General features: G+C 40.1%; 1 protein-coding gene across 2 annotated transcripts in view; it reads right to left on the bottom strand.

Moving 5' to 3' along the window:
• The window catches only part of TRIO (trio Rho guanine nucleotide exchange factor), a 240,855-nt gene that overhangs the window by 111,828 nt on the left and 114,612 nt on the right, over positions 1-14,415 (bottom strand). For both annotated transcript variants that reach the window (XM_061996023.1, XM_061996024.1), the window contains exons 12-15: positions 8,084-8,253; positions 7,040-7,214; positions 2,228-2,423; positions 1,735-1,901 (exon numbers count right to left, since the gene is read on the bottom strand). In XM_061996023.1, coding sequence (XP_061852007.1) covers positions 1,735-1,901; positions 2,228-2,423; positions 7,040-7,214; positions 8,084-8,253 — 708 coding nt within the window. The remainder of the gene's footprint in view (positions 1-1,734; positions 1,902-2,227; positions 2,424-7,039; positions 7,215-8,083; positions 8,254-14,415) is intronic.

Genomic DNA, 14,415 nt, shown 5'->3' with positions numbered 1-14,415 from the left:
GCTACATGCTCATGTAAAGTTGTTTATTAAATTCACATCTATTATGGCATTTAAACATAAAATTCCACTTGACATATGTTCTAGGAATATAAAAGAGAATCAAGCTTTGCTTAATAGACTCTGGTTTAGGAGAAATGGCAAATGGCTATAATAGTATATTACCTAGATCAGGACTTTCTTGAAAATCTCAACTCGAGCTTCAGTTTCAGCCAGGGCTAGCAGTGGTTTGAAAGAAGTTAAAGATCTTAGAGAATGACCTGCAAACCACATACTAAGTGCAATAAGGATATTCTCCTACAATCTATGATGTTCATCATCTGCCTGTATCTGCCAATATACAGAACATTTGTCCTGCAAATACAGGTTTTAAACACATGTATGTGTCTTGCTACATGTAACTTACAGGCAAAAAAAAAGCAGTGAAGCAAGATGCTCACTTGATTGTGGGAGCACGCAACATCAATAACTGTTTAATAGTGTGACTTTGAAACGTTACCCAAGTGCCATATTCTGTAACTACTATTTCAGTATCACGGGAACTAATCATTTCATTTTCCCACTAATCCATCCCATCCTAACCCACTGATGTACAGCAAAGGAATGAGACTGTTTCAGTTGGCATTCACATTCTTTCTTTCCATTTTTTTCTTTCCTTGGCAAATGTGCACTCTTTTCCTTCATCCTCAAGATCGTACGCAGCCAAGTACAGAAACTAGTCTGATCTGCAATAATTTTCTCTCAATTATTACTCATGTGAAAGGAGTCATCTGTAATTTGCATTGATGAAGATGAACAAGGGCCAAGATGGATACAGGATAGCTCAGAGTATGCAACGATTTGAACTAGAAGCTTATATATTTCATTAATGCCTGCACTGCACTGAGAGCAGACACTACCAGTTTATTGCATTCCTTTAACTCAAGACCACCCAGAAATTTCGTGTCTGCTGCTGCATAGTAACTAACAGCTGCATTTGGGCATCTTCTATTCACCTCTCCTATGCTAACTGGAACCCTTTTAAATTAGGCTGCATTTCAGGAGTTTCCATGCACAATCTCACGAAGGAGACTGGAGACTCCTTTTTGAAAGAGCCCATGACAAACAGAAGGAGGACAAGTTGCATTGGGAGTCATAAGAGGACATACTAATACAGCAGAATTCCACAGTGCTGCCAAGCTTGAGCAAGATCAAAACCTTTAAACTTTCACCTGCTTCAGTGATTTTGCCCACAGCATCTCAAATCCACCAACGGTTTAGGTATCTATCAGATAATAACCTCAAAACTTGATGCTTTATTGCTAAGAGAAGTAAACCTTAATTTTTCTTCTCCTGGAAAATAAATCATGCTGATATGATGTTATCAGCTTTTGCAGATGTCTCAAACAATACACCACAGAGTACTGGGCCAGTGTGTAGGGACTACCACTGAACATTTTCATTAGTCACCACACAGATGATAAAATGTATGGGTTTAATATTAGTTCAGATTGCTCCACGCTTCAAATGTTTGACTCAAATTCATGGAAAGCTATGGACTGTTGATGCAAAATTAGAACTGCACTTCATGTGGACAGAGGATGAAGGTTCTAGGTGCTCAGTTCGAATTGCCTCCCTCCTCTGAATGTAAGACTGATTTTCCACATTTGTTCATGGGAACAGACCTCTCCAGAAGGTGTGGAATAGCTGTAGGGGAGGTGATACCCCCATGCATGGGGGGGCACAGCCCAGGCGTACCTGCTTGACCTCTGCCTGCAGATGCCGCAGCTGCACGCATTGCTCCAAGTGCTTGCGGTGCTGCTCGGCGGCCAAGTCCAGCTCCTGCTGCTTCTCATGGAGGAACTCCAGCAGATCCTGGACACGAGTTGCCATGTCTACATCTCTGTCACAAAGCAGCTCAACACCTGGAATCAGATAGTTGTTTATAAATGACTGACAAGACCTCTGAAGACAAATAGCCCATTTCCACTGATTCACACTTATTTTTCCAGTTCTTTCTCAAAGTTCTACTTAATCCTTGGAGTACTTGCCTAAATGACCACGACATGTCATAATAAGCATAAGTGCTCATGAACACTGTCAAATGATTTGAGTATAAAGAACAAAAATAATGTTCACATGTCTTCAGTTTACAGTTAAACAACATCCCATTTTCACACATCCCATGGAGAAATAACTGGATAATTCGTACAAAGTCACTGTCTGGAATACTATAAAGGAGTCATCTTACCAGATGCCTGCACTTCATTGACATACTGCAGCAGATCCTGTCCTTGGTGGATGACATCAAAGGTCAAGTTATTCATGGTCAGGGCTTTGTCTGCATGATGCTGGAGCCTTTGTTCTGCTATGGTAAGATCTTCGGTGTCAAAGTCATTCATCTGCTGAGAGAGCTCATCATTCCAAGACTCGAGGTCTGAAATTATCTGGGGGGGAAAAAGGAGGAAGACAATGTTCCATTACCCATTACAACACGTGTTTATTTCCGATGTTGCGCTTAGGATGAAGGTCAGGAGCTCAAGTTGCTCACTGCTGACGGACTTGACTGATCAGGTTCAACATGGTGAATTCAGACATAGGCTGGTTTAGCATGGATTTTAAATTTTGGCAAATAATCTGGAAGAATCACTTTGAGAAGTACTATAGGTCTCCTTCAACCAGCACTTGCAATACCGTCAGTATCCTTGCCTTATTTAAGGTACTCCATCAACACATCACTTGTGAAACGGATTAAGTTAAAATGTTTTTATCTTCACTTTTAGAGGAAAAAGTTGATCTTGTTCTTGCCAATTGGTCTTCAAAACTCTTGTTCATTCACTACTAAAAGCGGTGGAGACCACCTAACATTTGTTTCTCCAATCCATTCACTGCACTATGTAAGTTCTCATAAATCACATTTACCATCTTACTTTCATCCAGTTCCCTTAACAACGTTCCCAAGTTTCCCTCACAAAGCACTAAGATTTTTCGGACTGAGAAATATGAGCATTAAAGAAGGTGAAACTCCACCAACAAAGCATCATCTTTCATTGTCTTTCTAAACACCAGTAAAAGTAGATTAAGATTTAACATGATACATTTATGCCACTGTTTTAAAAGCAAAGCCAGCCCATCTCCCTTCAGAACAGATGTCAAAACCTTCTCACTATTTCCACTGAATTTACTAGTAAGAAAGTAACAAACACAAGCAGCTCACAAAACAACATTCTTGCAGCTAAGTGTCAGTATTTCTACAATAATGTAATGGTTCAAGTAGATTATAGTCACTATGTTCTTTGACTGTTCTGAATTCATTGTGCCTGACAGGAGCAATAGGTAGTTTTAAGAGGTCAACACTCTATGTCACCTCAGCCAAGAGATTTCAGTGATGCTGCCTCCAAAGAAAACAATGAACAACAGTAAAAATAACTTCTTTCCATGTTATTTCATGTAACTCCAAGGTTAAGCTCGCACATTGTTGAAAGTAGTCTGAAACACTCTTGTATAAGAGCAAGACATTTGCTGTCCCCTGTCAAAATACCAGGAAGCCCACGATTCAATAAATAATGCCAGCGTGGTCCCACACTCACTCAAAACATACAAAGTCAATGAACATCACAGCTGAGGTTCCTAAAAAGGGCAGTAATACTTCCATTTTTTCAGCAGTAATTAGGTGGTGCAAGGTGGTCTATTTCAGCCACTGCAGCCATCATGCAAATCTGGAATGCATTAAGAGCAGAATTAAAAATATTGTGAATCAATCTCTCTCCGCCTCTGCTCTTCAGTGCCCCCTCTCAAGTCCTGCTTTACAAGTAACACTTTCAGAGCAAGCAGGCTCCTATGCTCTGCATAAAGTTTTGTCAAGACAATTAGCATTAAACAAACAGAACAAAGATGAATTACTAATAAACATCCAAAGTAACCAAATCACAAACTGATACCACTCTCAGGAAATGGACAACCCAGCACAAACACAGGGTAACTACTTACCATACCATTTGCTCAAGAAGTTTCTAGTGCAGAGTCTGAGCTGCCTGACATTCCTAGGTTTTAACAAATGTCAAGGTAACACTAATGGGAAACAAGGCAGGGTGTAACACAGAAGGGATGCCAACACTTTTACACTGAGTAGGAAAGAAATTAAGAACCACAGGTCTCTTCTTAGAAGGGTCTAACTGGCATTCCTTGTACCAACTGAGGACTAACAAAGGACCTGGAAAATACTATGTGCTGGGGTGAAGGAAAAAGGGAAAATGGGAATGGCAGAAGAGTTAGGTCTCTGTGATCCAGCACGTTGCATCCTTGCCTTTTCAGCTGTATGACTTAACAGGCATCTTGTAAGTATGGTCCAAAAATAGAGTAGAGATAAAGCTGGGAGTTGAAAAGCGTGTGGTATGCTTTGTGTGGAGCCCTGACACAGGCCTCAAGGTATTTAAGTTACAGACAAGCAAAAATGCACAGACACAGATGAAACACACACATTTTAGGCTGCATACAATACCACCAATGTTACTGTCCTACTCACTAGGCTCATACACATCTTCCTTATGCTACTCATTACCCTAGCAAAGGGCTCTACAGGTACAGTATTTTGCTCCTTCTTGTCTTCAGTTAATAGAGTCATTCACAACAGAGTCCTTGAAATAGCTCACAACCAATGGCACTTAAAAGCCTACAGAGGATAAAGAAGGTCAAGTTTATGTGCCAAGACCAAGGGGCAAAACAGAGACTGTGCTGCAGTTACAGCAACTTCAGAAAAGCAGGAGAATGTGAAAAGTTGTAGGGTAAGAGACAGTAACTAGAAGAAATGGAGAACTTTATCAGCAAATTATAAAGGAAGAGTAAAGACAAGAGGAGGAGGAATAACTCTGCCAGCAAATCTGCTCCCTGTCCCTAGAAGGACAGCTGCACAATACGATTCTGCATTGTTAGGGGAACTCTTTGTCCTATTCTAGCCTGTGTCATTTTGCAAGCAGTATGACAAGCTAGAAACACTACTGGCCTTCCAAAAAACCTGTCCTGACAGGATGCTCCCCTGAATGAACTGCTCCTACAGCCAAGTCTTAATTGACCGGACCAATCACACAAAATCCTTGACAAGGGAGGAGGTCAAAACAAGGTCTGCAAGTTCCTAGCTGGCATCTGGCTCCTCCTCACTATCATGTTACTTCAGCTGAACTTCTGCTTTCAAACAACTGACCTGGAACCAGTCTCTGCATTTTCTTCCTGGAAGTTTCCAAGCAGATGTCTGCCTTCAGGGAGAGTGAAAAGAGAAGCATGCTTTGCTGAGGAAGCAGAGAGAGGGCATGGTACAGAGACAGCAAAGCAATCAACATTTTGCTGAAGGCACTCTGCAGCCAGGGTCATTTTGTTCCCTGGAGAGCTTCTTGGCAGTCTTATTTGTAAGTTTGATTTTTGTTTCCAAGCCATATTAACAAAATATACCAACTATAGGCATCACCAAATAACACACACAGAAATACCACTATCTATACAGACGCTGTCCTGCACTGAAGGACTAGAACATATCTGCAAAGCAGAGGTCTTGCAAACAGCCTTCTGCTATTACAGAATCCTTGTTTATGTAACCTACGGCAGAAAGCAATCATCTTAATCACGAACTTCATTCAAACCTTTAACCTAACTCTTCCCTCTTCCATAAATCATCTTGGTATGCCCTTGCCTTCCATGGCTGCCATTTCCTCAATAAAAGTGTTCTGAGAATATCACATAGACAGCAAGCACTGCAGATTACTTCTGCAGAGACTGCAAAATTGCTGGCAATCCCATAGAAGGGGATACACCTTTTATGTTCTTCCATATATACCAGTCATCCAACTAAGTATTACAACCACAATTCTGCCAAAGCCTTTCCCATGAAGCTGTAAACTCCCTGCAGACTAGTGTCTGCAGACTAGTGTGACTTGCAGAATAAAAGAACCTTTCTTTGTCCTCTTTTACACTAGTTGTTATTACTGCGGAGTGCACACTCTCACTTCCTCTATGGGGATGGATTAAGGAACTGTGCCTGCCCATTCCTGCATTGAACCTACCAGTGCGCCTAGCTAAACCAGACTTCAACAATAATATCTAATCCTGATTTTAAGAACAAACCCAAAAGCTAAGAAGCCACTGTTTCTGCCAGCTGCTTCTTTGCCCTTAATATCACTCATATCTAGCCAACAGTTGCAGCTTTTACTACATACAAGCAAAGTAACTATTATCCCTGTAACTCCTGGTTTCCAGAGTCTCTAGATAAGCCACTATACAGGATCCTTTACCAATGGATAACCCTGAATCTTCTGAAGCACCAACTCAGTTTCAGTCTCTCAGTATCAGCAGATTTACAAAAGTCACATAAACTCAGCTGAAGCTTTTCAATGCAATTCCATTAAGGTAAGCTCCAAGTGCAGTTTCACGTCTGCTTGTATACATGTTCCTGCACACAAACAGAAACTGTCCAACTGATAAGTTGTAACCTTCCTCCCCAATTTGGACTGTGTCAAAACTTTTAAGTTTGCAGGGGTGTGGCACTACAACTGCTTTTGCTTTACTTTCAGAGGTGAAAAAACAATGTTATTTAAAAACCAAGACAGACAGACAACCCCTATAACATCCCCAAACACTAGAAGAGAATTCCAAACACCACTTTCAGTTGCCAACTGAAAAAAGACTGCTGCTTGGAAAAGAAAGAGAGCTGTTACTACAAAACAACAGTTTAGAGGGTTTGGACTAAACCATCCTGCAAGTCTTATTCATATTAACTGTAAATACACTAGGAAGCTTGATATTCAGACCAAACCCACAAGATGAAGGCACTGGTACATTATGATTTTACATAATGCTTAAAGATGCACTGGGAGTCAATCAGAGCTTGAGCTGACATGAAAAAGCCTCAGCTTTGCACCCTCCTGACACTTTCACATACAGGACAAAAGCCTTAGTTAAGGTAAGAACTAAGTCTATCAGCCATTTGAGCTACATGCCAATGCAACTACACACCAATCTCAGCATTCCTGCAAGAGAGAAGAAGTGCAGTACAACTGCAAGAGCAGACACTCACATCTATGGCATCCCTTTCAAATATGCGGAGCTGCAGAAACAGCTCAAGCTTGATCTTGCGTTCTTGAAACAGCTCCTCCATCTGAGACTGGGCTTCATCCAGCTGCTGCAGGACTGTCTCTATGTGGTTGATCGAGCTGTTATGGGGGGTCTTGTTACTAGAAATGGCAGAATCCCTATTCAAAGCAGAGAGAGGGGGGAGAATGAAAAAAAGTATTACTGAAAAAGATCAATTTGGATGCTATACATGACCACAAAATCGAAACTGTTTCAGATCAGGTCAGTGCAATACATATTACATGAAGCCTAAGTCTGTACATCTTTGTTAATCAAAGCACAAATTGTGTTTTGGTACTTGAAAAAGAATTAGGAAACGACACTCATTTTTTTGCTAATCCACATTTGAGGACATGGTGTTTACAGGAAGAGTAAAATTTAAAACCTGAGGCAAATCCTTTTGTTGTGAAAAGGAAGTGGTATGTGATAACTATTTACTTTATTAGGTAATAAAAATCAGATAATAAAAAAATTACTTCATCTTTTACTTTAGTATAAAACCTATAAATTCAAATATAATATCAGCTCCTGCAGCAAAAGGGACGTGTATCAGTGCAGCTGGGGCCCAAATTTATTTAAGACTGTTACTGAATTAAATGGACTGCAAACTGACTGTCTTTATAACAATGAAGTTACTTGTCAGTCTGCAAAACAATTTCAAGGGTCTCTTTACAAAAGGGCTGTTGCTCAGAACTCCAAATGCCAAGGAGCCCTGCCAGACTACAAAGGCTGGTGTTTGCTTCAATGAAAAACGTAGCTTATGTAAATAAGTCTCCTTCTTGTGGAGGTAGTGTTTATAAGCTGAGCTTCCTGTAAACAGAGGGTTAGAGACCACCAGTACAGCATGAAATATCCTTGTAGTCCTAATATTTACAAGTTTTATTTATAGGTCATATCTTGTAGTTACCATCTTTACCTTCAAAACAGAAAGAGCCTCACAGAATATCAGATGCACATCAGAAGAGATTGAAATAAAAAATTGTCTTACCTTAGTTGCTGTATAAGATCTTCACCTTCTTTTATGACATTGACTGTAACCTGCAGAGTGGTCTGTTGTTGTTGACCAAAACGTTTAATCAGGTCTTGGACTGCTTCCACAGACTCAGCATAGACATCATCAAGCAGTTCTTTCTGTAGCTCTTCAAGCCATGTCCACAGCTAAAGGAGAGGAGTAAAAAAATCACAACAAAGCAAAAAAAATATGTAAGCCCTAGGATCAGGCAGTCACTACTGCAAATCAGTCCTCCTGGACAAGAGAAAACAGATCGAGGTGGAGTGGAGAAACAGGATTTGCTTCTCTTCATAGAAAAATGCCATTCTCAATTTAATGAGAACGAGCCTTTGTTTCAAATAAGGTTTTTGCTTCTTGGAAATACCAGGAAAGCTTTATCCGTGTTGCTAAGTCACCCTTTCTTTCCCATTTTCCTCCTACAGTACTGAGTGTATCCGATTGAGCAGCACAGAGTTCATAGCGAGAATCCCATCTGCGGCTCTGCGCGAGAGTCCCTGCGAGGGAAATGCTATGGTAACACTCCCTGAGAGAAGGGAGAAAGGAAGGAAGGAAGGAGGGAAGGAAGGAAGGGAGATGTATTGTAGCCACCATCAAATTTACGCTGCCAGGCTGACACATGCACATGGACAACGTAATGCTTTTCAGTGGCCTTCAAAGAAAGGAAAGCAAAAAGAGCATTTCAGAAAACAAAACAGAGAGACCAATCAGATGCAAGAAGTTAATTTTTCTGCCATGATCTCTACAGCTGTGGTGCTTACCCTCTCGATTTCAATTTCACACTATTACAACAAAAATCTTTAGGAGTAATTCCACCATGTAGTTCAATACTTTTCCTTCTCTACTTAACACGTGTGCAGATCCCTGCTCAGGACTGCCCAAGCACTGCAGCTGAAAATCCCTAGGTATGTGCTAGCTGGGTCACTTGAACCCTACTATATTCTTTTCCACAAATTTATGAGGCAAGTTGTTGCATCCTAAGGTCTGTGTGAAAATTATTCATCAGCAAACCATTAGCCATCTATTGTGCAACTGATAAAAAACACTGCTTGAAGAGGAGCACAGCTGCCTCTTGCAAAAGTCCTGAGCAGTGATAATAGCACAGTGAAACAGCTACTCTTGCAGGAAGCACTCAAACTAGGTTCCTCCTCCCTGTTTTACCATCACATTCCAAATACTGTGATTCCAAGAACTAGGATTAAAGTTTGGTTTTAATCCTTAAACAATCCTCAAACTCTGATGTGACTGGAAGTTTTAAGGTCTTTTGACTACATTTTAATCTCTGCCTTTATCCATTTTAGAGATACAAATAGCCTTTATTAACTTTGAACCTAATTAAAAGGTTAACAGTTAAAATACAGAGAGTAAGCAATCAAAATCAGCTTAATTAAAAAAGATAAAAACCCAAATGTTTTATTTTTTTGCCTCACATTTTCTACAGAAACATTTACTTCATGTTGCTGTTTATATAATGTTCTGATCATGTTTCCTAACTATCAATGGAGCTACATTAAAGAAGAAAATTCAATTAGGCGATCTAGATCCTGATTAATCAGTTCCTCTGAAGCTTTATTTTAAAAACAAATGCTAGTTTTTGTGTCCTAAGAGACTTCCATGCCTTCTGAGCTAGCTTTTGAGTTAACCAAGTTATAGACTAAATTTTTACAAATGAGAGAAATTAACGACATTTAACCAGATTCTTTTCTATGAACCTATTAAACACTGCCCTTAAAAAACAGAACTGTCTATTGATACACACTGTTATTCTGACTATTCATACGCTTCAAAGACAATGTTTGTCACAGATTTGAATGCAACTCCATAGCCGTAAACACAAGCTCAAGTTACAGCAGTCTTTCTTATTAAAAGGAGCACAAATCAATAGAACTTACCAAGTGGGTCAAAAGCACTTACAATCCTGCATAACCCAATGCAGCATCCAATTTTATTTTTTTGTTTTCCAAATGCATACTTAGGAATTCAAATTTCACTTGGTTACAAACGAAACTGAAGAGCAATAAGCCTGACAATATCTATGGATTCAAAACCTACCTGAACGTGTTCCTGTGTGACCTGATCTAGATGGTCTTGCTTTAGCAGGAGGTTGGACTAGACCTGTAAAGGTCCCATTTACCATTCTATGACTTTATGTTATGGTCTGAAAACTTTACTCAGGTTTTTATGCCTAGTGGAGCGCTTTAATTCTTCTCTTGGTTTATGAAGTTTATGTCTGAGCCACAATAAGAGAGCACTTCCTTAGAGACCTTCCAAGTGAGCTGGTGTGTACACACAACTGTGCAAATACATTCATTTGACAGCAGGGCTTCATTGTTGCCTGCAAATCTAATGATTTCAGTGGTGGCTGGAAGACCTGTACCTTCCATGCTTACTGTACTGCCTATAAAAGGCCCAGTTTTCAGAGATGATTACCACAGACAAACCAGGATTAAAACCATTTTGCGTCTTTTGGACTAAATCAGGTTTGCACCTTGTCTTCCTTACAAGCACACGTACTGCAGGCAGCTGAAGACAAATCCAAGAACTGCTTCAGATCTTTCCAGTATGTCCTTTGCAGGTGGGTTGTGTGAGACCCATGCAAGGGACACCTCACCTGTTCATTTCTTATACATGCTTCAGCTACTTCTATAAATGGGTGGAGAGAGGACTAGCAGGAGCAACAAAACTTGTGAGCACTGGGCCAGTGATGTACTATGCACGTGCAAATTTCCCTTAAAGCTCACCTGGGTGCTGGAGACCAGGCCATCATAGAATAAGATGACCTGCTTTCCCTTCTGTGTAGCCAGTTAAAAGCAACAGTACCTGCCTCAAGCAGAAAGACATGGGCACTAAGACAACAGTGTTGCACTGACTGGCTTAGTGCCTGGTCAGCATAGTGTCCTGCCCTCAAGGTACCAAAGAGCTCAAAAAGACATTGCATTTGCCCATCTCCTTAGCTCAACTGCCCACTGCTTGGGAAGGACAAACATTTTTCCTATGTTCAGAAAGAGAATAATTAGTATGCATTACTTGCCTAGCTGTGATTCATACACTGATGAAAGTGGAACAATGTAAGCCATTTCTGAAGTGACTAAATAGCTCTGTGACACTTGATAGCAAAAGCCACTCCAATATGTTACCAAATAAGCTTTTTACACTTTTCCACCAAGTAAGTTTCTGACAAACAGCTTCCCCTCAAAATAATCTTCAGGTTTATACACAGAAGTTAGAATAAAGCCACCACAGATGAACAAAATGGTCAAGTTATAAAAGTTGGATAGAAATTAATGCAAGTTTCTGAAAAAAGTCTAATTCATAATGGGTGGCAAAAGCCAGCTGGGCTTGTGTACAGCTTGAAAACCAGAATGAGCACTGGATATACTGGAAACTACATAAATTAGGTTGTTTTTGGATACAAAACTAAGAATGAAGACAGTACGACGTTGGACAGCAAAGTCAAAAGAAAGCAGTTTACTATAGGGGGTGGACAGAGACTGGAGCTTACCCAAACACATTCAGCAGTGCAGAACTACAGATTTTATAGTGCAGTGATTTTCTGAGGTAACAGTTTATTCCATAAAAGAGAGATTGGAGACAAAAATCCATGGGGACAAAAAAAAAATAAACACAAAACAAATTTGTCATTAAATATCTATTAACTTTCTGCTGGTGTGAACTTTTCAGCAACTTCCAGGCATGTTTTTTTCCTGTTATCTCTTGAAGCAGCAGCACAAAGATCCCTAAAAAAACCCATCAAGTCCTGTGACCTCAGTAAAAGCTTCATTCAGTGGCAAGACAGCTCTAATGCACAGTGACGAAACTGTATAAATAACTCAATCCAGTCACAGAAGGAGGCTCTTCTCTTTTAATGTGCTCTTCACATCTTATCAGAATTAAAATTGAAGAAGGAAATAAAATTCTGAATCCCTGACAGGCAAATGTTTCACCCAGCAGGTTTTTTTTTCTTCATCTAAATATAGCATAGAGTAAGAAACATCTGCTTGAACAAGCCTGCATCCTGTGCTACCTCTTTCCTAAGTTCTTGGGAGCATGCCATTAGTCACTGAGATGGTATTATTTTAATTGTCTGCAACATCCTGGAAGTTTCAGTGTTTTCCATCATGGGCCTCTAACCATTTAAGTCCCATCCCTGCAATCTCCTGAACGACTGCAGCTGAATAACACTTTACTGTATATTTTGCTGAATATAATCAGAGAACTTCCCCAGTGCCCAGAGATATTTTATTAGGGTAAAATATCCATTCCACTGTTTCACAACCTGATTTACTTTCCTTTTTTTATAATACTGGCTTTGGGATATGCAGTCACACAGTTTCTGCATGTAAAAACTGCCAGTTCCTCTTTCAGTCCCTGCCCCTTACCACTGCCTTGCAGTATGTGTATTACCACAGACAAGGGTGTTTAAGGAGCTATTACTTGTACAGGGCCAAATGTCGCAACAGTATTCCCTAAAAAGTATATTTGGGCATAAAAAGGGATTGTGTGTCTGTCTGTAAGCTTTTGTTTTCAGGACATATGCCACGTGCCATGGACAAAAACTGCATCTTTTGAAAAACAAAACCAGTAAGATATTAAATGCCTCTGAGTTTGTCTTCCAGGGTCTTTCAGTGACATTTAAAATACTAAATGCATGCACATTTCTTGAAAATTAGATGTAATTATCTTAAAAAGCTTAAAATATCCCTATCCATTCTACAGTTATAATAGAACAGTTTCCTATTCAGAATAAATTAATCCTTGAAGACAAACCAAGTTTCTCACATCTTCCTAAAATTACCCTCTTAGCATTCATCCCATTTCTTAACTGAACAAGAAAGAAGTGTCAATACCCCAGCTTTACACAGTTTAAAGGCCTACTTCTGCCTCACTCGTCCCAAACACTTAGTTCTATTTCAATAATGCTTGGACTTAAATTTCATCCCCTTTTTCAAGCATGGTAGCTACCAGTATTGAAAACTCAAGAGAAAAATCTGTGCTGGGTAACTGGAATCCAGCTCTATCAAACCAGAAAACCACAACACAATTAAATGTGCTTCCACTGAATGTGCTTCTCTTACTTCAGGTTTAAAAACTCTCTTCCTCAACTCTCAGATTCAAGATGATCAACATATCAAAGTACTGACCAGAGACTGCACTTCATGGATTTTGCCAGACTCATCACACTGAGCATTGCTACGCTATAATGATACGGTAAAGGTATGAGAGAAACACAAAAGCCCAAGGGTCAGACCCTTTACACTTACATAGGGGCATCCAGAAGCTACCCTGCTGACTGGGAAGGGCATGCAGAGAAGAAATCAAATTCATAATGGCATCCAAATTTAACTTGTAGAACAGTAGCACAGAAGACACAAATACTCATGAGTAGCAGGCAACCAGAAGAGTAGGTCTGTCACCTCAGGGTCCACCCAGGATTCAAACTAAGGAAAGGCTGCGCAGATGGACACCCTTCCATATTTGATAATGAAAAGGAGGGCATATTTCTGTCAGTCAGCTGTGACAAAAAGCCAGACCATTATCAAAAAGTTTTTCTGAATCAAATATACAGTCTCGTAGCTGGATGTGAACGAACTGGCAGCCCTGTGGCCTCCTCAGCCTTCCCGTGCACCGGCATCCTCAAAACCATGCCAGCTTCTTTCCACAACTTGTATAGACTACAGTTTTATTAGTTTTTTTCAGGAACAGTGATGTTTTGTGTTTGGAAACTTAGCCAATTCCACTTCCCTTTTCTTTGTTTCAACCTCAGTCTATTCTGGTGCAAAGTAAGATGAGAAAAAGATGAGAGGTCTCTTGTAGTAACGCCATTAAGCATGTTGTGTATACATAAAAAAATGCTTTGAGCTATTTTATAATCAACTTGTCAGAATGCACACAAAAGTTTATCTGCAAAAAAGCTAACAGGTTCTTATGAGATCATTCTCTTCAACATGTAGTCAGCCTGATCTGTATTCCCACACTTGACTCCAGCTAGGAAAATCTCTGTTGCTCTACTTTGGCACTACTACAAACACCTGGCTTGGCCAGGATTTCAGTCTTCCCACTCAGAGATGCTGAGGGAGTCATTTCAGAGCGACTGTGTGTGCACGTGTCTGTAGGTACGTGTATGGAAGAATCTGAGTTCACATCAAATCCCTGTTCATGTCTACTTGGTTACAGATTTGACAGCAAAGACTATCGTGACTCTACTGTGACTCTTGCTCCTTTGTTTCCCACATAACTCTTTATTTACGAGATGTATCATTTATCGGTGTAAGTTTCTTTCTCCCCTTGTCCCTCTCCATGTTATTAAGCAT

This window comes from Colius striatus, chromosome 4 (genome assembly GCF_028858725.1).
Source record: "Colius striatus isolate bColStr4 chromosome 4, bColStr4.1.hap1, whole genome shotgun sequence".
Taxonomy (NCBI): Eukaryota; Metazoa; Chordata; class Aves; order Coliiformes; family Coliidae; genus Colius; species Colius striatus.
Note: the sequence above shows the minus strand (reverse complement) of the source record. Positions and strands in the feature narration are given on the sequence as shown.